The 25,301-nt window shown below is 48.1% G+C and overlaps 2 protein-coding genes and 3 pseudogenes across 2 annotated transcripts; 4 read left to right on the top strand and 1 right to left on the bottom strand.

Moving 5' to 3' along the window:
- The first annotated feature begins 509 nt into the window (after positions 1-509).
- Positions 510-2,580, top strand: LOC136493579 (myb-related protein Zm1-like). The gene is made up of 3 exons (XM_066489680.1): positions 510-760; positions 900-1,029; positions 1,149-2,580. The coding sequence occupies exons 1-3, from the start codon at positions 622-624 to the stop codon at positions 2,047-2,049; spliced, it is 1,170 nt and encodes a 389-aa protein (XP_066345777.1). The 5' UTR covers positions 510-621; the 3' UTR covers positions 2,050-2,580.
- A 2,817-nt stretch (positions 2,581-5,397) lies between these two features.
- LOC136492301 (uncharacterized) lies at positions 5,398-8,050 on the top strand (annotated as a pseudogene).
- Positions 8,051-10,054: 2,004 nt separating this feature from the next.
- LOC136492300 (uncharacterized) lies at positions 10,055-22,667 on the top strand (annotated as a pseudogene).
- A 1,062-nt stretch (positions 22,668-23,729) lies between these two features.
- Positions 23,730-24,284, top strand: LOC136492298 (uncharacterized). Its single transcript, XM_066488365.1, has 3 exons — positions 23,730-23,932; positions 24,036-24,124; positions 24,211-24,284. Exons 1-3 carry the CDS (start codon positions 23,730-23,732, stop codon positions 24,282-24,284), a joined length of 366 nt encoding a protein of 121 aa, XP_066344462.1.
- Positions 24,285-24,488: 204 nt separating this feature from the next.
- Positions 24,489-25,301, bottom strand: part of LOC136490757 (uncharacterized) — a 30,880-nt pseudogene continuing 30,067 nt past the window's right edge.

Below are 25,301 nucleotides of genomic sequence, written 5' to 3'. Positions count from 1 at the left end.
CTTTCCCAAAACATGCTTTATTAGCCCATAACCCACGGTCTGATGATGCATCCACGTCGCGGTTGTCCAACTGACGGCACACCAAGCAATCGCTCATGTCCAGTCGCGGCCGACGCCACCGCGATGCCGGTCGGCGCCCGCGCGGCCACCTCGGACACCCAGCTGGGCAAGCAAGGGCCGCGGGGGCCCAAAGAGATCGCGCGAGGGCCCCCCACGCGATCGCGGCCTCCCGTGCGCCGTCGCGGAAATCAACGGCGCAGGCAGAGGCAGAGGCAGAGGCAGGGCTCCCGACTCCCGTCGACCGTCGTGGCACAAGGCTGACAGCTGACAGCCTGACAGCCTGACAGCGAGGGGGTTTGGTTGGTGAGGGGAGTCCGCGGTGAGGACCCGCGGCTTGTGTTGTGCCACCTGTCGCGCGCTGTCGGCGCCACCTGTCCGCGCAGCGTGCGTGCGTGCGTGTATATAAACGCCTGGCCCTGCCACTGTCCCGGTTGCAGCAGCTCCGCACAGGCCCCTGGCACAAGCGAGGCATTGTCGCGGGATCACGCTGGTCAGGAGCAGAGCAGGAGCTTTCAGAGGTGTCGCCGCGCAGCAGCAGCTTGGGGCTCGGAACGAACAACCATGGGGAAGGGCCGGGCACCGTGCTGCGCCAAGGTGGGGCTCAACAAGGGCTCCTGGACGCCGGAGGAGGACATGCGCCTCATCGCCTACATTCAGAAGTATGGCCACGCCAACTGGCGCGCCCTGCCCAAGCAAGCAGGTACGTACGGGGACGGGAGCCCCTGCCGCCGGCGGCGCGCCGTCATGGCATGGATTCCGTCGTCTGCACATGCATGATGCGTGGGACTGGGAGTTCGTTCAGCTCTAATCGTTGGTTCTTCGACTCCATCCGTCCATAGGTTTGCTGCGGTGCGGGAAGAGCTGCCGGCTGCGGTGGATCAACTACCTCCGCCCGGACCTCAAGCGCGGCAACTTCACCGCCGAGGAGGAGGAGACCATCATCAAGCTCCACGCCATGCTCGGCAACAAGTACGTACGGTGCAAGCAGCGTTCCGACTTCGAGGATCGGAGTTCAGCTGCACACGTCGTCCTTTGGACCCAGCCATGACGTCGAGACTGATCGAGTTCCGTTTGGATTCTGTCTCTAGGTGGTCCAAGATCGCGTCATGCCTGCCGGGCCGGACGGACAACGAGATCAAGAACGTCTGGAACACGCACTTGAAGAAGCGGGTGTCGCCGGCCGGCGGGGAGGAGCGCGGCGCCGACGGGTCCAAGAAGAAGAAGAAGAAAGCAGCCGCTGGCGGTGGCGCCGAGGAGCCGCTCCCGTCGCCGTCGCAGTCCTCGTCTACCACTACGACGACCAACTGCTCCAGCGGCGACGACTCCGGCGAGCAGCAGAGCAACACGAGCAAGGAGGAGCCGGACGACGACGAGCTGGACCTGGAGAACCTCGATATGATGCCCATGCTCGACGACCCAGCCTTCGGCTTCGACATGCTGGTGGACCCCGTGCCTCCGGCACCGTACGGCCCGGCCGTGTCCGTGTCCGTGTCCGCGCCCACGTCGCCCTGCGCCTCGTCCACGTCCCCGCCGCCGGCGCCGGCGTGCGCCCCGCCCGGCGTGGACGACCACCTGCTCGTGCTGACGGAGATCGACATCGACCATGAGCTGTGGAGCATCATCGACGGCGACGGCGGGGCCTCCGCTTGCACCGTAGCCGCCGCCGAGGCACCGGCGTCGTGCTGCCAGCTGAGCAATGCGTCAGAGCCGCCGAGCGGCGGCGCCAACACGACCAGCCACAGAGCGGAGGAGGGAAAGGAGTGGTGGTTGGAGGACCTGGAGAGGGAGTTGGGCCTGTGGGGCCCCGTGGAGGACTACGAGTACCCAACGGGCCCACATGGTCTGGTCGCTGACCACCCGGACCCGCTTCCTGCCATGGTGGACGACCCAGTGTCCTGCTACTTCCAAGCGGGCCCCGCCTCCGCCATGCTCCAGGAACCCGGATACTCTGCTGCTGCAGTCACAAGCAGTAACCAGATGGGGTTGTGAGATTATCGTCGTTCATTTGTGATTTTTCGATAGCAAAAAATAGAAATCCTCAACAAAGCGATCGTATGCCTGGCAACCATCGACGCCAGCATACTTTTACTTGTATAATTGTACAAGTGCAAAGCTCAAGAGGAGCAGAAACTCAATACGAATACGTCGATGGAATCATCACCGGCGTATTTCTATACAATAATAATACTAGTAAAAAGGGACATCAGTTAGGCTAGTATGCACATATACAGAAAGATCTAAAAAGATGCTATTTTCGGGCAGGCATGCAGTATTGAGCAATGCAGTCATAGATTCACAAAGGAGTCAATATTTCCGGTACTCACTGAGTTAACCCAAGATGTAACTTACCTTCAGTTGCCAGTTGGTATATATATAAATGTACTATAAAACAATGACTCTTAAGAGTCTAAGTACAGTTGGTATATATAACTTACCTTCAGTTGCCACTTGCCTTCATTTGGTATATACTCCCTCCGTCTACAAAAGAATGCAATTCTCGTTTTTCGAGAAGTCAAACAATTTCTATTTTGACAAAAATTATATGAAAAAATATTAACATTGATGATACAAAATTAGTATCATTAGATTAGTTATAGCATATATTTGTATAATAAACTTATTTATAGATATAAATGTTAATAATATTTTTCTATAAATTTGGTCAAGTTACTTGAGTAAACTTACCAACACGAATATCATAATTGTGGACGGATGGAGTATATAAATATACTACGGTACAGTACTGATGAGTACTTCCGGCGTGTTATTATTATCTAGTTTTTCAGTCTGAAGTGTATGGATGACGTCAGCGTGATGCATGCGCTGTGATCACTGGGGGTTCCTGCTACCATTTTTATCAGGTCCAATCGCTGCGCCTTTGGCCTTTAGACTACGCACGCAATGGACGCCCAGGTTTTGTCGTGCCTTTTTGACATTGTGACAACTGACGACGTGGCCTTTTCTGTATTTTCGTCGCCCCCGTTTCTCATTCGCTAGCTGCTCGTGTTTTTTCTACTCGATGTGCCATAGTCCTGTTCACACACTCCACAGGCCATGCCCTTTAATTTGGTCGAGCAAGTTGCATGACTGGGGATCGATCGGGACGTCAATAAAACACGATAAGGAAGTAGGTTACCTAACAAAAACAATACCAAGAGGAGGTACGTGTGTGTGTCATGATCGGGTCGTCGTAACTCGTACGCTCAATATCACAGATTCACATGTTGCTAGGGCGTAGACAGTGGCAAGGTATGTCGCAGAGCAAGAGGCCACAAACAAAACTACAAGTTTAGAACACCAGAGTGTTCTTCTAAGGAGCATAAAAGACTAGGACTTGTTTGGTTTAAGCTGCAATTTTAAGGTCTTTTATGCAAGTTTTCTGTGGTTTTTTTATTCTCAGCAGACCAAAAGTAAAAAAAAAAACCCTATCTTTACTTGCTTAGCAACTTTTTAAGATCAAACTCAACAGCTAGGTCCTAGGTTCTTTTGTTTCAGCTTCTGGCTTCTGACTAACAAGCCACAAAATAAACTGAAACAAACAAACCCTCACTACCACATGGAATCCTATTGTGGCCACGAGCCACGCCTTAGCAAAGACCAAAGAAGCCGTATGCAAGATTTGTGTGACCCATGCACCGTTATACTCCCTCCATCCACAGGAGAATGCAATTCTTTTTTTTCGAGAAGTCAAACGATTTAAAGTCCGACATGAGTTATATAAAAAATACTAAAAAACCATTATACAAAATAAGTAACATAAAATTAGTTAGATGTATTTTCATAGTAAATCAAGTTGAAGACGTAAATTTGCATACTATTTACTATAACTTGATCAAAGTTAAGTTAATTGGATTTGGATAAATTCCATAGTTGCATTCTTTTATGGGGGGGGGGGGGGGGGGGGGGGAGTACAGATGTAAGTTTAGTACCATACTGCCTCAACCATGAAAGGGGACATCATAATTTGTGGCATAATTTGTGGCAGAGAAGTACGTGATACTGAAATTAATTACTCAATTATTATTTTTGTTTCGGTCAATATTAATATATTTTGTATTTCTATTTTTACTATCTTTGTTTTTGGTTTAAGTTTTATTATCACCTTTTTATTTGAGCATTTACCGGTAGCTTTTGAAACTTACTTATAAAACGTGTTCTTTATTTTGATTTTATTTAAAAAGCCGTGCAGATGCCAATAGACGCCCAAATAAGCTGGGCCTTAGTCTCTTTTCTAGCCTACGGTAACGCATTGTTCAACCTGATGGGCCGTATTCGCAGTTATTTATAGCCCATCTTAGGCTTGTTTAAATCAGGGTATAAAATTTTGAGTGTCACATCGGTGTTATATGAGAGTATCACATGAGATGTTCGGATACTAATAAAAAACAAATTATAGAATTCGTTAATCCACTAGACGAATTTATTAAGCCTAATTAATCCGCTATTAGCACATGTGTTACTGTAGCACCACGTTGTCAAATCATAAACTAATTAGGCTTAAAAGATTCATCTTGTAAATTAGTCGTCAACTATACAATTAGTTATTTCTTTAGTCTATATTTAATACTCCGTGCATACATTCAACATTCAATATTTAGGGAGAGGAACTAAAAAGGCCCGGATATCCAATAACGGATGGAAACAATTTTATTGTTTAAGTTAGCGTCTTGGTCATGTTATAAGACCTTGGCTTTCTTTTTGGTTTTATCATTATCTGTAATTTTGGGCTGTGTACATCTACGGATGTAGAGGCCGGATGTTTATCCATTATCTAAAAAAAAAAAAGGCCCGGATATAAGAGCGACAGAGTCGGGCTCCGCGTCTCTCTCCCTCCCTCCCCGCGATATCCAATATTTAGCGTGAAGAGCAAGCTAAGGACGCGCTCTCGACAATAAGCAAGAAATTAGAAGTTATTGCTCAATATTTAGCGTGAAGAGCAAGCTAAGGACGCGCTCTCGACAATAAGCAAGAAATTAGAAGTTATTGCTCTAGAGATATCCAATAACGGATGGAAACAATTTTATTGTTTAAGTTAGCGTCTTGGTCATGTTATAAGACCTTGGCTTTCTTTTTGGTTTTATCATTATCTGTAATTTTGGGCTGTGTACATCTACGGATGTAGAGGCCGGATGTTTATCCATTATCTAAAAAAAAAAAAAGGCCCGGATATAAGAGCGACAGAGTCGGGCTCCGCGTCTCTCTCCCTCCCTCCCCGCGATCGCGAGCGGACGCACTGCCCTCCAAACCCGCACGGAAAACGGATCGAGCCAGCGGCAGGAGGACGAGGTCTAGTACAGTGATCTACTGTTTTCAATTGGGGAATTTGCACGAACTGCGATGCATGGTTGCAACTTGCAACGCAGTTAATCTTCTTAGGAACGTCACAGTGAATTTGGACTGTCCGGATTTGCAGGTTTTTAGTTTTGGGGAAATAAACTTGCAAAGTTTGGATCCCGCCCTGTGAGATGTGCCTCAAGTTTCTCAGCTCTGTGAGATGCTTGACAACGTATCGGCAGAGCTGCAGGGGCAGGAGGTTGTGTATCAGTGGGTTACGGGATTCTTCAAGGTCACATCTCTGGTTTGATGATAAAATGAGACTAGGCTCAGATATTGTAATCCACAACCGAGATAACTGTGCAGTCTCAAGAACAAATTCATTGGAGTCTGTAATCCCTTTGATGATGACTTACAGCAGTAAGAAGCGCTATCAAGCTTTTCTTGAGGATCTCCATATGTGCATGATATGTCTTAACAAGAGCAAAGGTATGTATTTCCAACCAACCCTGGCAGTTATAGCATGCTCATTCATCCTTTAATGTCCCTGTTACTCCTTGAATCGTTTCCTTTGTTGAAATGTGCCTTGTAATCAATACCACCTGGGTGAAGTTTTATTGTTTCACAATTCACATAGTACCTCTTGGGAGCTAATAGGGTTCTGGTCTTCAGTCCGAACTGACAGAATTTCAGCGAAATCTCCCACCTCAGTGGGGCCTGAAACAATATCGCACCAGTCAAAAATTTCGGTCCAAATTGAATTTTTAGTCTAGGCTAGAGTTTAACAAGCCCACAAGTGCTTGCTTCAATATAAAAGTGTAAACCGGTCAAACTATAATCAATTTGTTTTCTCCTTGTGCCTCTCGGTCAAATTTTTACCAAATATTAGCTAAACATGAACATTTTGACTGGTCCATACTGTTGAATCCCGGTCCAAAATTTTTGATATTCACCCATTTTGTCGGGGTCTGAAATTTTTCACCATTTGAATCCCAGAAGGCCAGAACCCTTTGAACCAGTAAATTCCTAGTATTACCTTGTGAAACTGACTTGCACTCGCATAGGTTTATTCTCCTGTAACTAACTTGAATTCTGAAACAACTAGGATCAAACTTCATCAAGCTTTCATGCTAACACCTATTTTGTGTGAAGTGCATGGAGACCTTATGCAGAATGCACGTCCAGGAAGGTACTGTGTTTCAGTTGGTATGCCCTGATACCAAGTGCAATGCTTCAATTCCACCATATGTGTTGAAGAGGCTTCTTACGGGAGAAGAATTTGAACGTTGGGATAGGCTTGTTCTTAAGAAAGCATTGGACTCGATGTCAGATGCGGTTTACTGTCCAAGATGTGGGATTGGTTGCTTGGAAGATGAGAGTAACAATTCACAATGCCCAAAATGTTCCTTTATCTTTTGCTCGTTATGTAAGGAACCATGCCATCCTGGGAAGCAGTGCACAACTCCAGAAGACATGATCAAAAGACAGCAGGTAAAATTCAAGATATGCACTAAGATCACTTTCATTTTTATGTTTTGCAGTTGATTCTCATCTTTGCATAGTAACCAGTGTATTAAACATCTGGAGTCTCCTTACTATGTAATTCAATGATACAATGTGCATTTGACATGCACTCTAATAAAGATCTGAGGGTCTGAGAAGCTTTTGCTACGGACTCGCTACTAGTTTATGCATTTAGCTGAATATCCAACACTTGCTGCCTACAATTTCTTTGTTTGCACTTTGCAGGCATCAGACAGGATGTCAGAGAAGGATATGACGCGGGAACTGCTCACCATCAGAAAAATGTTCAATGATATTCAACTATGTCCAAAATGCCGAATGCCTATCGTCAAAACAGAAGGGTGCAACAAGATGACGTGTGGCAACTGTGGTCAGTTGCTCTGCTTCCGCTGCGGCAGGGCGATCGATGGCTATGACCATTTCTGGTAGGTGATTCCAAGGCATCAATGATGCTTCCCTGGCATACCTTTTATGCACGGTTGGTTTGACAAAGTATAACAAAATCGGCCCATTGTAGGAACGGCAGCTGTGTGCTCTTTGAGCTACGTCAGTATAGCGATGTAACGCCATTCGAGAGGCACATGGAAGAAGTTCAAATTGACCGCCGGGTTAAAGTTCAACTGAGCCCAATCGGTAGTACTATCAGATGCCCTAAATGTCGCCAGAGAAATTTCAAGGAAAAGCAGCATTCGGCTTATTGCACGAGAGTGGTGATTGTTGATCACCAATGTTACGAGCATTGATTTGTCAGTGTGTATATGCATAATCTGACCAATGACCATGTGCATTCAGGACAACGAGGAATACATTTTCTGCTGGGCGTGCCGGATCCACTACTGCTCATTGTGCAGGATGAGGGTTGAGGACAAATACATGAAGTCAGGGCACTACCGGTCGTCAGAGTGTGTGGGGCTTGGAAACTTCTAGCGCTGGATCTGCCGCAGTTCTTCATCATAATATAGTGCAAGAGTCCCTTCGGAAATATATCCAATAGAATTAGGGCTGTGGATTGGTTCCCTTAAGGTCTCCATCAACTAACCCTCTTTAGTTCAATTTATTTGAAAAATAGCGTGCTGTCGATGTGTTCCTCTTGCTCCCGTTTTGTCACTGATGAGTGTCACATAGTGTTGAGTGACATTTTCTGTGAAATGTAATTCTATTATCACGGATTTATTATGTCCAATCAATTCGACACAATTTCAGCTACAATCTCCAGACCAACCCCGTTCGCGTGCCCTTAAACTTGGATTGATCCGCTTCTTTTTTCATCCGGAACAGTGTTTTTCTCTCACAAATTCCTCCAGATTCATCCAGATTCCTCCAAGCGAACGGGGAGTAATGACCATGAGGCTTGTCTTGGCTGCATTGCACTTTCCCGGTGTCTAACACCTGAACTGACAAATGAAGAGTTCTTGTCGGAGTAGGACATGGTCAGAGCGATCCATTCAAAATGAATGCCTTAGTGATCTTATATTAAGAAAAATTGACCCCTATATATCATCCAATTAGGGTAATTTTTTTTTAATTTTTTATATTTTATGAAAAGTTGACTTATCAAATTATTAGATTGTCCCTTAAGGTCTTATTGGAATTGCTCCACAAACTTCAACATGGAGCAGCTCAAAAAAAAACCTAGAGTTTCTGTAGCACCTCTCATAATCCCATCTTTTTATGGAGCAAAGTTTAAGGAGATGTAGGTATTTAGATAATGCTTGTCCACCGGCGTCCGGCCCATCTGGACACGCTCTCAAAAAACTCCTCACATGTGGCCATCCGCTCGTCCCACTCCCCGCGGCACCTCCATGCCGTGCCATCCCCTGCTTCCCCGTGGCATGGATCCTCCATACCGCGCCATCCCCCACGCCGCCTCCACCAGCCAGCGTCCGCCGCCGGCCCCTTCTTCCCGGCCCCTGCCCCGGCTAGAGCTACCCATCAGCCCCTTCTTCCCGCCCCTGCCCGGCCAGAGCTCGCCGACAGCCGCCTACGCCTGTGCCAGCCCCTTCCCACCCCTCGCCCGGGCAGAGCCTGCCGGTGGCCTGTGCCCATTGCTGGCCTGTCCCCGCGTCCCCCTCTGCCCGCCTGCGACGGTGGCAGCTTACAGCGCAACCAAAGTTCACCAGCGGCCCGTCCCCGCCACCCCCTCTGCTCGCCTCCAAAAGAGGCCACGACGGTGCTACCCTCTGCCTACCCATCCCCCGCTTTGCGCTGCGTCGCACGGAAGAAGGTGGAAAACGCATGTTGTAAACATATGTTTCAAGTGTTTCAGATGTTCTAGATGTATGTTGTAAGTGTTTCATGCGGATGTTGCAAAAGTAGATCGTGATGTTGCATATGTTGCAATGGTTGTACACGTATGTTGCAAGCTTCTATTCCCAATGTTTCATCTGTTATTCCAAACGTATGTTGCAAGTGTGTTTATTTCGATGTTGTATATGTTTCATACATATGTTGCAAGTGTTTTTCTCTGGATGTTGCATATACTTTATAATGGTTTTACGTGTTTTTCAGATGTTTTTGCAAGTGTTTCATATGCATGTTTCAAGTGTTTCATTTGCTTTCAGACGTATGTTGCAAGTGTTGCATCTGAATGTTTCAAAAGTAGATCGAGTGTTGCATCTGCCTCCTCGCTTTCCACTGCCTCGTCTCGGTGTCTCCTCCTCCCAGCACCCACCGGGCATCCGCCGCCCCTTCTCCCTCTTCTCGATGCTAGTGACAGTCTGCAGGCGTGGACGTCCGGACGCCCTGTCTGTCCAGGCGCTAGCAAGCCCTTTGACTAAAAAACATAGAGAAAACTGGAAAACATAGAAGTCCCAAACAAGCCCTAAAACACTTGGCATGGTCATTGGATAGATAAATATATAAGCCGTGCTCGAATGAGTTAGAGGAACATGTCTAGAAACAGTGTGGTTTGAGACGCCAAGGTGAATTAAAGCACAATGACGTGATTATATTGGATATAAATCTCCAATCTCATGTTTATACGAGTTGGGTGCACGTCTAGACACTGCAACGAGTTCGATTCCAAAACAAATTAAACACATTAGACATCAGTTAAACAATAAATTTGAGCCATAGCCGTCCAGAAGGCTGCGCAATAAGATGCATGTGTATTTTTTTGCTAGTCCAAAAATAAATAAAGCCTAAATAAACGACGAAAACGAGGGCGACGTACGGCGCCAGAGCCCGAGTTCGCGCTATGGCGGCATTAGCTTCCGGCAGCACTACGTCGCCGTGGGCGCTGGAGCTGGAGCTCCACCGCAGCGGGCGTTTCTCGGACAAGGCCTCATCGTCGGGCGGTGCGGAGTCCAGTGCGGTGGCGGCCGAGGGTGGCTGCGAGGCCGAGGAGGGCGTGCTTGACCTGGACTCCCCGTGGGTGGCGGCGACCGAGGCGGAATCAAGGCTGGAGGAGGCGGCTACGGCTGCGGGGGTGGGACTCAGCCTCCTCGCCGATGAGGAGCTGGAGGAATACGAGATACGAGACAACCAGCAGCGGCAGGAGGACGAGGTTCAGTAATTCAGAATACTAATCTAGTCAATCAGATTGGAAGTTTTGCGACGGAAACCATGATCGTGATGTGTGCTACGATGCTTGTTTTAATTTAGTCGATCAGTCTGCAGGATGGTAATGATGAGATTAGGGATTTTTGTTGCAGGGTTTATAACTCTTTGGGTTTGGGATGCTGCTGGGACATGTACAATTCAATTTATATAAGAAACAAAAAACGACCAGATAAAAATGCATTGGATCATAACATGGAGCAAGGCTGTTTACTTACGAATATGATTACTGATTTTGCTGTTCGTCTAAGAAAAAAATTGGCTTGTTGGGACTCCAATTCTGATATATGTTGGATGTTATGTGTTGCTTAAAAATCTGATGGAGTTGACCATACTACAGAGCCAAACTTTCTTTCTTTAGATCACGTTGTTGAGCTTGATCATCTGCTCGCTTATAATTGATATATATGATTGTCCGCTGCAGCTGACGGCATTGGAGGCAATATTGTTATAATCTACTGCTACCTTTGTGAACACAGCAAGGGGAAGGCGACGCCGAAAATGTCAATTGCTGTGATACTGTAGCCGCTGCAGGTGTAGGCACCGAACGGCTCACCTGCAGCACTGTAGCCACATGTAGAGGTCGTCGCAAAGTCAGTCCTGATGTGTTATCTAGTTACTGTTGCAGCATGTACGCTGTACTAGGACTAGATTGATAGAGTTGTATAAATAGACTACCACGGCAACTCAGTAAAGATAGTTCAGATTTGCCATCTCCCAAACAGGGCTTCGATCAACGCTGGTGTCTTGTACTGTGTGTGTATGCTTTATTCTCCCTTCTTCTTCAAGCTCTAGCCATAGTGCGTGGGGACGGACAACGCTTGTTCATGGTCGGCACGGCTAGTGGGTGCTCGGTAACACTAGCGGGTGCTCAGCAAGACTGGTGAGTGGTTCACTCACCTGAGCCGGTGATCCTATGAGCCAACAAGTGGTATCGGAGCCGTACAAGCGTCGTCACCAGACTAATCACTGGCGATGACGGGCGGTTCGGAAGTGGGCGACAGCAGTGACACTGCTGTGGCTGCCCAGCCACGACCGGAGGTCGTTGTTCGCACGGTGCGGGAGATCAGCAGCAACAATCGGCCGATGCTGACTCGCACCAACTATGGAGAGTGATCGGTGACCATGAAGGTCAAGCTCAGAGCTCAATGGCTCTAGAATTCTGTTGACAAGGGCACCGACAATAAAGAAGATGATAGTGCTACGCCCTTAGATAGCCACCCTTGAGCCGTCACCAAACTTTACCGTATCGGTAACATCGTCATCCAGCTCGAAGAAGGATGCCTTGGAGCCCGTCATGTGGTTGCTGGCACCAGAGTCCAGATACCACCACTACTCCTGGTCGGCGCCCACACGTCCGAGGTGGACTTGGACGCGTGGTTTGTCGAGGTTGACGGTCTTCAGGTCCTTCCACCGTCGTCGCCTCTTTCCTCTCCTCGGCCTCGACATCGTGCAGTGCACAGAACGTCGCCATCAGGATAGAAGGCTCAGGCTCATATGGCGCAAGCCGATGATGAGGATGAGGCCACTATCCTGATGGCGACGTTCTGTGCACTGCACGACGTCGAGGCCGAGGAGAGAGAAGAGGCGACGATGGTGGAAGGACCTGGGAAGGTCCTGAAGACCGTCAACCTCGACGAACCACGCGCCCAAGTCCAACTCAGACGTGTGGGCGCCGATTAGGAGCAGCGGTGGTATCTGGACTCTGGTGCCAGCAACCACATAACGGGCTCCAAGGCATCCTTCTCCAAGCTCGATGACGATGTTACCGGTACGGTGAAGTTTGGTGATGGCTCAAGGGTGGCTATCTAAGGGCGCGACACCATCATCTTCAAGTGTCAGAACGGAGAGCACCGCACGCTAACGGATGTATATTACATCCCACAGCTGCGTTCTAGCATCATCAGTATTGGTCAGCTAGATGAGCGTGGTAGCGAGGTACTAATCAAGGACATAGTCCTTACGATCAGGGACCGAGAGTAGCGACTTCTTGCCAAGGTAAAGAGGTCCCTAAACCGGTTGTACCTGCTCAACCTAAAAGTAGGGCAGCTGGTGTGCCTGGCGGCAAGGCACACCGAGGAACCGTGGATGTGGCATGCCCGGTTCGGACATCTCAGCTTCGACGCGCTTGGTCAGCTGGAGAAGATGGTCCGAGGGCTATCCCACATCAAACATGGAGGCGAGCTGTGTGGCAGCTGCCTGGCCGAGAAGCAGAGGAGGCTACCATTCCCAAAGGCGGCCAAGTATCACGAGAAGGACGCTCTCGAGCTTGTCCAAGGCGACCTCTGTGGGCCGATCACGCCTGCTACAAATGGTGGTCGGCGGTACTTCCTCCTACTCGTGGATGATTGTTGTCGCTATATGTGGCTGCAACTCCTGACGAGTAAGGACGAAGCGGTGGCAACGATCAAGAAGTTCAAGATGTGCGCGAAGGATGAGAGCGGCAAGAAGCTCCGCGTGCTGAGGACTGATCGTGGCGGTGAACTCACTTCAGTGGAGTTCGCTGCGTACTGCATGGATCAGGGTGTGGGGCAACACCACACCGCATCATACTCGCCACAACAGAATAGCATGGTGGAGAGGCAGAACCAGACAGTGGTCGACATGGCTCGATCCATGATGAAGGCCAAAGGCATGCCGACAAGGTTTTGGGGTGAGGCGGTGACCATGACGGTGTTCATCCTCAACTGCTCTCCAACCAAGGCCCTGACGGGCAAGACGTCGTTTGAAGCTTGGTATGGGCACAAGCCGAGCGTGTCCTTCCTTCGAACATTCGGCTGCATCGGCCACGTCAGGAAGACAAAGCCGAACCTCACCAAGCTAGAGGACAGGAGCACACCCATGGTGTTCCTAGGCTACATGGAGGGTACCAAGGTGTACTAACTCTACAACCCACGTGGAGATAAGGTGCTTGTCTCGCGCGACGTCGTGTTCGACGAGAAGGCGGCTTGGGACTGGAGTAGTCAGAGCACGGGGAAAGTTGGCAGCTTCACCAACACCTTCATCATCGAGCGCCTGGTCATCCATGGTGGTGGAGACGCTAGGGAAGAGGTGCTGAGCACTCCGGGAGAAGTGCCGAGCACTCCAGCGGTAGAGCCGAGCACTTCTGGGGTAGTGCCGAGCACTTCGGAAGGGATGCCGAGCACTCCGGGAAGAGTGCCGAGCACTCCGGGAAGAGTGCCGAGCACTCCTAGAGGGATGCCGAGCACGCCAGGAGTGGTGCCGGTAGGTTCTGCAGTGGTGGTGACCACTCCAGGACGGGTGCCGAGCACTCCTATAGCGGAGCCAAGACGTCTTACAGTGGTGCCGACCACTCTAAGGCTAAGGCTGGGCACTCCTACAATGTGGCCGAACACTACAGGAGTAATGACGAACTGTCTAGAAGTAGTGCCGAACACTGTAACCAGGGTGCTGAGCACTCTAGCGGAACAGGGAACTCCATCGACGCTGATCGAGTTCGCCTCACCTCCAAGTGACATCACTGAGTTCGTGGACGCCTACCATGAAGGTGAGGAGGTGCTGTTCCGTAGGCTGGACGACATCGGCGGCGGCACAGGGCCCTTAGGCCTGGCTAGTCGACTGCTCAATGATGCAGAGCTACTACTCGTCAGTGCTGAGGAACCACCCACGTTCGCGCTAGTCGAGCGCGATGGAAACTGGCGACGGGCGATGCTGAAGGAGATAAAGGCGATCAAAGAAAATGAGACATGGCAGCTCGTCGATCCACCTCTAGGATGTCGTCCGATCAGCCTGAAGTGGGTGTACAAGGTCAAGCAGGACGAGCTAGCGCCATTGTCAAGCACAAGGCGTGCCTCGTCGCCCGAGGCTTTGTACAGCGCGAGGGCATAGACTCCGAGAAGGTCTTTGCGCCAGTAGCGCACATGGAGTTGGTCCATTTGCTACTAGTCTTGGCAGCAGCAAAGGACTGGCGCGTCCATCACTTGGACGTTAAATTAGCCTTCCTCAACGACGAGCTAGCGGAGACGGTCTTCGTCAGGCAACCTCTAGGTTTCACCATCAAGGGAGAGGAGCACAGGGTGCTCCGACTGCGTAAGGCACTCTACGGGCTACGGCAGACCCCACGAGCATGGAACGCCAAGCTTGACGCCACGCTGGGCGAGCTTGGGTTTCAACGGTGTGCAACCGAGCACGCGCTCTACATGCGGCGACGGGGGAAGGAGGAGCTCGTCGTCGGCGTGTATGTGGATGACTTGATCATCATTGGCGCGCGTACGGAGGACATCAACGGCTTCAAGCACGAGATGGCGGCTCGTTTTCAAATGAGTGATCTCGGCGCACTCTCCTACTACCTCGACATCGAGGTGAGACAGGGAAAGGAGGAACTCACGCTCGGTCAGAGCGTGTATGCCTCCAAGCTGTTGGAGAGGAGCGGCATGGCTGAGTGTAAGCCATGCGTGACTCCGATGGAGGAGCGGCTGAAGCTAACGAAGGCTAGCACCGCGGCGAAGGTGGATGCAACACTCTACCGGAGCATTGTCGGCGGTCTGCGATACCTAGTCCACACAAGGCCGGACATTGCGTTCGCCGTGGGCTATGTCAGTCGCTTTATGAAGGATCCTAGAGAGGGTCACTGGGCTGCGGTAAAGCGGCTACTACGCTACGTCAAGGGGACGGTGGATCATGGGATCATCTTTCCAAAGACCGACAGGAGTAGGCTGCAGCTCACTGTATTCAGCGATACAGACATGGCGGGGGACATCGACGGACGACAGAGCACCTCTGGCATGCTCATCTTCCTCGGGTCGGCCCCAATTTCATAGTTGTCGCTGAAACAGAAGGTGATGGCGCTATCTACATGTGAGACAGAGTGGCGGCCACAACTACGTGCCAAGTTGTGTGGCTGCGTCGGCTGCTGGGCGAGCTGACCGGCGTGGAAGCTCACCCACCAGCACTGATGGTGGACAACCAGCCCGCCATCGCCCTTGCGAAGAATCCGGTTCTGCACGACTGGAGCAAACACATCGACGTGAAGTTCCACTTCCTCAGAGACTGTGTCGATGGAGGGCAGATCATCATCGAGTTTGTCGAAACTGGTCGGCAACTCGCGGACGTCCTCACCAAGCCGCTCGGATGTCTTCGACTCACGGAGCTGAAGAAGATGATCGGCATGGAGGGGGTACAAGAGTTAGCAGTAGGATTAGGGTAAGATTGTTAGATAATCTACTGCTACCTTGTGTGAACACAGCAAGGGAAAGGCGGCGCCAAAAAGGCCCCCTGCTGTGATACTGTAGCCGCTGCAGGTGCAGGCGCCGAATGGCTCACCTGCAGCACTGTAGCCACATGTAGAGGCCGACGCAGAGTCAGCCCTGCTGTGTTATCTAGTTACTGTTTCAGCATGTGCGTTGTACTAGGACTAGATGGATAGAGTTGTATAAATAGACTACCACGGCAACTCAGTAAAGAGAGTTCAGATTTGTCATCTCCCAGACAGGGCTTCGGCCAACGCTGGTGTCTTTTACTGTGTGTATGCTCTGTTCTCCCTTCTTCTTCAAGCTCTAGCCATAGTGCGTGGGGACGGACAACGCTTGTTCGTGGTCGGCACGGCTAGTGGGTGCTCGGCAAGACTGGTGAGTAGTTCACTCACCTGAGCCGGTGATCCTGTGGGTCAACAAATATATGGTGATGATCTGATTGTGTTTGAAAACAAAGGAGGGCTCAGAAGTTTTCAGGTTTCTTGAGCTGGTCATGCATGATCATCTGTTCACTTAATTCATATGAATGTCGTTGCTTCAGTTACTCTTGGATGGCTCGAATCTGATCTTGATGGGTTTTCTGTCTATTATTTATTCCAGATTTACATACATTATCATTTGCCTGATGGCATCAAAGTGTGCGCTAAGCATTCAGCACCTAATGCTAGCCCCAGGGATGTAGGATGGTGTGACGATTATAAGCATGACGATGGACATGGACCTGACGAGTTCTCCTACACCTGCGATTTCGAGTACCTGCCTCCTTTGATATTGACATCCCTTCTTCCACGGTCCTATCCTAGCAAAGACCCCCCAAGTTTCGCTGTCACTGCTAAGTGGATGGATGGGCCTTATGTTTCTCAACTCTCTGTCAGATGCTTGACACTATTTGGTCGGGGCTGCCAGGGCAGGAAGTCGTATATCAATGGGTTGAATGGCTACATAATTCTTCCATGTCTTATCTTTGGATGGATGGAAGCATGACACTGGGCCCAGATATTGTCAACCACAATGGAGATAACCGTGCAAACTCAAGAACAAACTCACTGGAGTCTGTAATCCCTTTGATGCTGAACTACAGTAGTAAGAAGCGTTATCAAGCTTTTCTTGAGGCTATCCATATGCGCATGACATGTCTTAACCAGACCAAAGGTAAACATTTTCCTCCAGCTCTAAGCTTATCACTTACTCTGTACTGTCATGTTAGGCCCTTACCTTGTTGAACAATGCCTTGGTTGTAACCAATTAGCTGGGTGCAAGTGCAATATAGTAGACAATTTATATTTATTGGGAACCAGGGAACACCAATTGCGCTTACAAAGAAGTTTGTTCTCCTGTGAATAACTTTAATATTACAAAAATTAGGTTCAAACTTCATCAGGCATCCATGCAAACACTTTTTTATTAGAAAAGATAATATATTAATATCCTAGCTTCTGCATCGACTAATGCATATAGCTGTTCCTTATTACACATAAGCACAAGGGTCCACGCAATCTTAAAAACAAAGTTTTGTTCAAAAAGGAAGAAGGTAAAGTTTCCCAATGCAACATCTAAAACGTAATTCTATTACTGAATCTCCAACCGTTTCTTGCAAACACCTCCATCGCGGTTATCTCAATCTTCCTACAACCCATCTTCATCATTTGGCGATCCTCCTCCTTCTGAAGTAGGGACCAAAACCTGATCCAGTAAATCCCCCTAAAGATAACCTGCAAATAAGATGGTGCTAGCACCTTCTCAAAAACTATGTCATTCCGGGTTAACCATATTACCCAGCAAATTGCACTCGCACCCACAAGAATTTTGGATTTCAGCTTCCTATTAAACCCATGTAACCAGTCTGTAAACATATTGTGCACACTAGTTGGAGGTATTAAATTAAAGGAGATATGAATAGTTCGCCACACAAATTTAGCAAAATGACAATCAAAGAGTAGATGTTGTATGCACTCCTCAGATGAAAAAACAGCACTTCCTGTCTCCTTGCCACTGTCGTCTTACTAAATTATCTTTTGTTAAAATTACTCCCTTATACAAATACCACAAAAAGACTTTGATTTTAAGAGGTAGTTTCAATTTCCATATTGAAGTGTTATAAGTTATAGCTTCATATCCTAATAAGGCTCTGTACATGGATTTTACTGAAAAGAATCCATTCTGATGTAGTCCCACACAAAATGATCCCTCTGGTTTGTTAATTGTACATCTTCCACCATGGCAACCCCTCGTGTCATGCTTGTAGATTAACACCTACCACGGATCTCCTAAAAGCCACATTTAACGGTGTCATAGATAACACCGTTCTCAGAGACATCCCTTTTCTCCTAACAATATTATATAGTGCAGGAAAGAGCGATTTTAAAGGACGTGGTCTTATCCACGCATCCTCCCAAAATCGCACTTGAGAGCCATCACATAGTTCGAACTTGCCTAACAAGAGGAACTCCCCCTTGACCTTCATGAGGCCAGCCCAAAATTGAGAATCCCCAGGCATATGTTGAACCTGTGTTAGGGTCTTGTTTTTTAGATATTTATTCCTAAGTAATTGTTGCCAAACCTTATCTCCATTCAGCAACTAAAAAATGCCATTTGCTTAGGAGGCACTTATTTTGAACACCTAAATTTAAGATACCCAACCCCCTTGATCTTTCGGTGTACAAACTACCTCCCATTTAGTCAATCTGTATTTCTTCTTGTGTTCATCGCTCTGCCAAAAAAACCAGGATCTAAAATAGTCTAACTTCTTCAGAACCCCTTTCAGTAATTCAAAAAAGGAAAGCATAAACATAGGAAGACTGCATAAAACAACGTTAAGCAAGACTAGTCTCCCTCCTACTGACAACATCTTACTTCTCCAATAGCTCAACCTCTTTTGAAAACATTCTTCAACATGTTTTCAGTCCTTATTCATGAGCTTTCTATGATGCATAGGAATACCCAGATACCTAAACGGAAACGAGCCCAAATCACACCCAAAAATTTGTGCATAATCGAATTGATTCGCTTTGGCTGCTCCGTAGCAAAATAATTCACACTTATGGAAATTGATCTTGAGCCCCGACAACTGCTCAAAAGCACAAAGGAAGAGCTTCATATTTTTTGCCCTCTCAAGGTCATTATCCATAAAAATGATAGTATCATCTGCATATTAGAGGACTGAAAGTCCCTCATCTACCAAATGCGGAACAACCCCTTGGATATGATCGGCCACTTTAGCTCGTGAAATAAGGATAGCCACCATATCAACCACTATGTTAAACAGAATAGGAGATAACGGGCCCCTTGCCGCACTCCTTTCCTAGTTTAGAAATAATGGCCTATATTATCATTAACCTTTACTGCAACACTTCCTCTAGATATGACCTTCGAAATCTATTCACACCAAGTTGGTGAGAATCCTTTCATTCTGAGGACCTGTTGAATAAAAGGCCACTTTATCTTATCATACGCTTTTTCGAAGTCTAACTTTAAAATCACACCATCTTGTCTTTTCCTATGTAACTCATGAATTGTTTCATGCAGCATAACAACTCCTTCCATAATGTAACGACCTGGGATAAAGGCCGTTTGTGACGGTCCTATCAACTTGTCTGCCACTTTCAAAATTCTATTATTTAGCACTTTCGTAAAAATCTTAAAGCTCACGTTTAGCAAATAAATTGGCCTGTATTGTTGTATTCGGGCCGCATCAGCAATCTTAGGTAGCAAAGTAATAACCCCGAAGTTTAGGCTATGAATAGGCAATCTCCCAGCATGGAATTCATAAAAAAGATTCATTAAGTCTGGCTTTATAACTTCCCAAAAAAATTGGTAGAAATCCGCAGGAAAGCCATCCGGACCAGGTGCTTTGTTATGTTCCATGTCAAAAACTGCCATTTTGACCTCCTCCTCACAGAATGGAGCTGTCAACATCTCATTCTCCTCCTCCGACACTTGAGGTATGTCATGCCTCAAAGTCTCGTCCATTGACAAAGAATTTGGTATATGAGGTCCAAACAGTCCTTTATAAAATTCAGTTATATAGTTGTTCAGATTCGCATCTCCAACAACAATTCCCTCTTCTTGTTCTAGCCGTATGATTTTTGTTTTCTTCCATGCAAACACTTGTTCTGTGTGAAGTGTATGGAGACCTTATGCAGACTGCATGTCAAGGAAGGTAGTGTATTTCAGTTGGTATGCCCTGATAGCAAGTGCAAAGATTCAATTCCACCATATGTGCTGAAGAGGCTTCTTACAGAAGCAGAATATGAGCGTTGGGATAGGCTTCTCCTTCAGAAAACACTGGACTCAATGTCAAACGTGGTTTACTGTCCAAATTGTGTGATCAGTTGCATGGAAGATGACGAAAACAATGCACAATGCCCAAAATGCTCCTTTATCTTCTGTTCGTTCTGTAAGGGGCCATGTCATCCAGGGAAGAAGTGTTTAACTCCTGAAGAAAAGATACAGCTCCGAAAGGTATATATAGGATCCTTGATTTGTAGGGTGCAGTTTATTCTCCGAAAAGATACAGCTCCAAACGTCGCAGCATGCTATGATTTTACTGAAAATGTACAGGTTTCAGGCAGTGCGAACACAAGGTTGACAAGTACCCTTGTGTGTTCGTTTTGTGATGAGTGATTGTCAATATGATCCACGAAGTGGGTTGAGTGGTGACTAACCTTACCATGGCGAAAGCTATGTGTGCGACATGTCTTTTGGCTTGTGTTGTGCAGGTGTGGAGCTCGGATGCGGTGGTCGACGACGAGGTGAAGGTCAAGGAGGACATGCCGTGCCGACAGACCGGGAGCGGTGAAGGACGGACGTGAGGCTTGAACCGAGGGACCCAGAGGCCGGGTGACTAGCCGCGGTGGCTGACACTTGGGACATCGACAAGTGCAAGAAGACACGCAGTGACGGTGTTGACCGGGTCAAGACGGCGGACGCGTGAGTCGAGCGAGGCTCAGGAGGACTTGGCGGGCCGGCCGGTCGAGGACGGCGGTGACACGCGTCGGATGACGGGGAACGCGTATGGAGTACGCTACCCGCGAACGGTTTACGGGTTTGGGCCTCAAAACCCGGGCGGAGGTTCCGAGGAGGGACGGACGGCACGTGGCGGCATCGGGGAGGTCGCGTCGAGGCGAAGCTACCGGTGAGAAGGCGCGGTGGCCGTCGGATCAAGATTACACCGGGTTGGACAACAACGCCCTTGGGCTTAGCGGTTCAACTCATTTGTATCCAGGGGCAAAATTGGAAATGTGTAATAGCCCTGTTAAATAGGATGAGGGAGCCCCCATCTCCCTTACCTCCTCCAGTTTTCATTTTCTCCTTTAGGGTTTCTACCTCTAGTTTGCTCCCATGTATGAGAGAGGTCCACAACTCAAATTGTGACTTGGTTTTGAAGGAATCGGTAGCCGTAACCACCGTATGCCCTCCGGGATTCATGATTTAGTTATGTTCTTGATGTGATTTTGGTGTTCTTCACGAGCTCCTTTTGTCCCTTCTTGTTTCCCTCTCGTTTCTTCGTTTTGGGATGGTTTTGGTTCGTTCTTGTTGCCTTGGATCGATCAATGACATGAGTAGAAGCTTTCCACCGAAGGAAATCCACTAATTCCTCACGAGATCGCAGATCCGGTCAATTTTAGTTCTTGACCCATTTTTTAGGGATTCTTCAATTCCTTCGATTCACGGAGCTAGAGTTTGTCTCGGGCCATGATCCTTTAGAGGTTGCCTTTCTACTCGCTTGTGAACCCTTGTGCAAAGTTTCAAGTCATTTGGAGTTGATTTGATCAAGTTATGGCTTGATTTGATTTTTCCCGAGAAACTGCTCCCTCATACCGGACGCGTCCGATATGATCTAGGACGTGTCCGATATTTCTCACTTTGGAGTTTTGAGCTGAAATTTGGTGGAGATCTTCCCTTGGTGTCTAAAGAGCTATGGTTAAAATTTCATGATTTTTGGACACCGTTTGACGGGGTTTTGGATTTTTCTCTTTTGGTCAGCTTGCTGCTGAAAATACCTGACGTGTCCGAGAGCATACCGGACGTGTCCGAAAATACCGGACGTGTCCGATATTTGCAGGGGCAGTGCTGTTCTTTGCTCGTTTGGGCTCCGATCTATATTCCGTTTGCTTTGTGGTGACCCGCTGTGTTCTAAGGGAGCATCCACCCTTCTCTAGAGTCGTGGTCATCAAGTCTATCGTGTATGTTTTTTTTGGGGATTGATATTGGAACAGTGGTCGAAGATTTCGAAAGAAATTTGAGGCTCCCATTCACCCCCCCCCCCTCTGGTCGCCGTTTCCGGTCCTTCAGGCAGGATGACTGAGAAGGAGATGACGCAGGAACTGTTCAACATCAGACAACTGTACAAGGTTGTTCGGCTGTGCCCGAAATGCCGAATGGCCATCGCCAAAACTGGAGGGTGCAACAAAATGGTGTGCGGAAACTGTGGCCAGTTCTTCTGCTTTGCCTGCGGCAAGGCCAGCATTTCAGGTAGGCCTTTCGGGCATCCAGTATCCTATATTTCTTTCTGAAACACGAGGGAAGAGCTCAAGGTTTTCTGGTCAGCCTACTTATGTTTACGCAACACAAGTACACTTTTGACATGACATAGCACAAAACCTATGCATTCCATTTTAAAGAAAAACAACAACTCATTGCATTGCAGGGATCAGGACTGCAAACTCTTTGCGGCGAGAGACATAGCGGAGTGGGAGAGGCAAATGGCAGAGACACAACCTGAACGCCTGATGAGAAACGCAGCACGCCCAATTGGTTCTACCGTCAGATGCCCCAAATGCCGTGCACAGAAATTTAAGGTAACGCAACCTAGACTCCTAGTAATAGTATGCTTTCGATCTGTATCTGTATAAAAGAACTGTATTTTGGGGTGCCGAATTAGTGTGAAGCTGAGGGGTACATATCTTGTGCAGACAGGAAGATGAGAAGTACATGCGAACTGAGCGTAACTCAGCTGGTTGGGTTCCCTGTGGTGGAACCTGCCCATCTGGATTCAAGTCCCTGACTTGACAAGGGTGCTCGTATTTTTGTGGATTTATTCCAGAATTTAACGGCACTATTCTTGCAGAGGTAGGCGACGTGCCCGTCGACAGCGAGGCGCCTGTGGTGACTTCGTCAATCTTAAGATTTGCCGGTCCAACTCAGTTCTTCAGAGGTGCTTATAGAGGTAGGGTGTGCGTGTGTACATTCATAGGGGTGAGTGTGTGCTTGTGTATGTGAGCGTCTACGTCTATAACTGGGTCTCGCAAAAAAAGAAGATGAGAAGTAGATTTTTTGCTGGGCGTGCATGACCGACTACTGCAGATGAAGGATCCAGAATAGAAAGGCGGGGCACTCATGCATCTGAAGGTAAAAAAATCCCCTCGTCTGTCCCACGCCAAAATACACGTCTGTGGCCGTCCCATCTCACGGGGATACGGTGCCTTTGTATATGGGTGGGGTCAGGGTTCGAGGATTTTCTCGATCTGCGTGAGAAGATCTTCTTCCTAATGAAATACCTGGTGAGACGTTGTCCCCCGCGGATCAGAGTTTTTTTTTACTCGTGCATCTGAAAGACATAGCATAAATGGGTAATTGATGTAGGCATATGACCGTGGTAGGAAAAAAGTAGGCATATGACTTTCCTCTTGTTGGTTCATTCACATGCGTCAGCTAATTTAGTGTCACGCATCAGGAATCAAGTTTTTACTGATATATTTCACTGTGTCAGTTCCCAAGTTTGTGCGACATTGTTGTGTTTGTGTCTCGATTGTTCAACAAAAGCACCCTTATCTTCCAGATCAGGACTTGATCCAGCACGCAGCAGTTTTGTGCGATTTGTATGCATTTGCCTGTTTTTTTTAACAAAGTATGCATTTGCCTGTTGCTGGCGATTGATTGTTGCATCACTGCTATAATGACATCACTTATGGACAGGAGAGACGTTAATCTTCATGAATGGTCTTCAATAAGCTTATGAAACAGTTCAAACTCCCGAATCTGAACGTAACTGATCGGCACAGGCACCCTATAAAAATGGCCTAGTTCACCTCCGTATCCCAACCGAGCGAAACAGAAATCTTCAGTAGCTGCAAGCCTGCAAGCTGTGCAATTGCAAACATGAAGACGACCTGCGGCAGAATGTTGCCCGTCGTTGCCGTCCTGGTGGCGCTCGCCGTCACTGCCCACGCCGCGGCCGTCGGCCCGCCGAAGCGGAGAGGCCAGGAGATCCACCTGTTCGAGGCCACGGTCCGCGTCCCGGACAACGGCGTGGAAGACCTCGAGGAGTACAACAACCGCCTGCTCGCCAAAGTGCTCGGCAGGTTGCATGGCTCACGGATCTCTCCAAACCACCACTCCAAAGAAAACCTCCCATTTTTACCCTGTATTTTGTACTGATCCTTGTCGTGTTTTCGTGCACCTCAGCGTCGAAGCAGCACGGAGCGCAACGTATGAGAGTGAGCTTGGGCTATTCAGCGCGTTCATCACCAACAACCAGGCCCGTCGACTATCAAGTGAGCTAAATCCATTCTAGTCCATGAGAATTGACAACGTACATTTCAACGTATTGACGTCCATCGACACGTTCTCAAATGAGCAGAAGTCCCAGGGGTGCTGAAAGTCACACGACTGGAGGACCCTCCTGCGCTTCCGGAGACGGACGGCCATCTCTGAAAAGTTTGGTGTTAATGGAACCCAATGGGGTCGAGAATAACTGTAATCATGTTCGTTGAAATTGCATACTATATGTATTTACATGGTATGGCACTGGCACAGTAAAGCATGCCCCACTTCCTGCTCTAACAAGTGAGAACGTCAGCGTGGCTTGCTCATCATTATAGTAGAACATGAACCTGTCTGAACTTCTGAAAACCCTGTTCACCATCCTTCTTTTGCCGGGGGGATATCGGGGTCGACAGTGTGCTGCTTGCATCGCAGGGACCATAGTGCTCCGAGCTCTTCCGAACCACCTTCCGGCACAGCGCGCAGGTAATGGACTTGGCACGCCCAGCAGAAAATATGGTTGTCGTTTCCCATCTGGTCATAGTAGAAACAGCACAGCGCCACAACGTTTTCAGCTATAAAAATATCACGGTCTATATTTTCGGTTGAATAAGACTGGCATGTCTAACTTGGTATTCAGATGACAACAAATCTATTGCCCATCCAGAATCCTATGGTCTGCAAAATTAGCGACAACTTTACCTTAGGATTTTGTTGGTGACAACTCGGGCACGGATAATTTCTGACCCCGGGCGCCATTACTTCTTTCTGTATCTGCTTAACGACATCAGCCTGCCTCACTGACTTCAGCTCCTGATCACGTATACATTGCTCACTTTCGAGGATGAGCATTGTTTTCAGAAGCAGTATGAGGAGGTTAGATATGGTAGAGGACACTTAGCAAACAACACTTCGACTGGGGTCATCAGAAGTTCAGACAAGCTTACCTTTTGTGATTATATAATGGCTTGCCGCAGTCATAGCAGAACCCCTTCCCACAGTTCCTGCAAAGCATGTGGTTGCAGCCTGAGATCCTTGAGATGGCGGTACGGCAATGGGAACATGGAACAGCATCACGAAGTGCCTCGCTGATGCTGACTAGTTGATTGACCAGGTCAATTCTCTTATCAATGTTGCCTCTGCTTGAAGCACGCACCTTTTTTTTTTTTTTTTTTTTGAAGACTTCAC

This window comes from Miscanthus floridulus, chromosome 11 (assembly GCF_019320115.1).
Source record: "Miscanthus floridulus cultivar M001 chromosome 11, ASM1932011v1, whole genome shotgun sequence".
Lineage (NCBI taxonomy): Eukaryota > Viridiplantae > Streptophyta > Magnoliopsida > Poales > Poaceae > Miscanthus > Miscanthus floridulus.
The sequence above is the reverse complement of the archived record's forward strand: the minus strand, read 5'-3'. Positions and strand labels throughout refer to the sequence as shown.

Excerpts from the sequence above, each read along its gene's own strand:
- LOC136493579 (XM_066489680.1), top strand. The coding sequence starts at position 622 with ATGGGGAAGGGCCGGGCACCGTGCTGCGCCAAGGTGGGGCTCAACAAG. Across the intron at positions 761-899 it reads CGCCCTGCCCAAGCAAGCAG|GTTTGCTGCGGTGCGGGAAG; the intron begins GTACGTACGGGG and ends ATCCGTCCATAG. Across the intron at positions 1,030-1,148 it reads CACGCCATGCTCGGCAACAA|GTGGTCCAAGATCGCGTCAT; the intron begins GTACGTACGGTG and ends TTCTGTCTCTAG.
- LOC136492298 (XM_066488365.1), top strand. The coding sequence starts at position 23,730 with ATGAAGACGACCTGCGGCAGAATGTTGCCCGTCGTTGCCGTCCTGGTG. Across the intron at positions 23,933-24,035 it reads CTCGCCAAAGTGCTCGGCAG|CGTCGAAGCAGCACGGAGCG; the intron begins GTTGCATGGCTC and ends CGTGCACCTCAG. Across the intron at positions 24,125-24,210 it reads CCAGGCCCGTCGACTATCAA|AAGTCCCAGGGGTGCTGAAA; the intron begins GTGAGCTAAATC and ends TCAAATGAGCAG.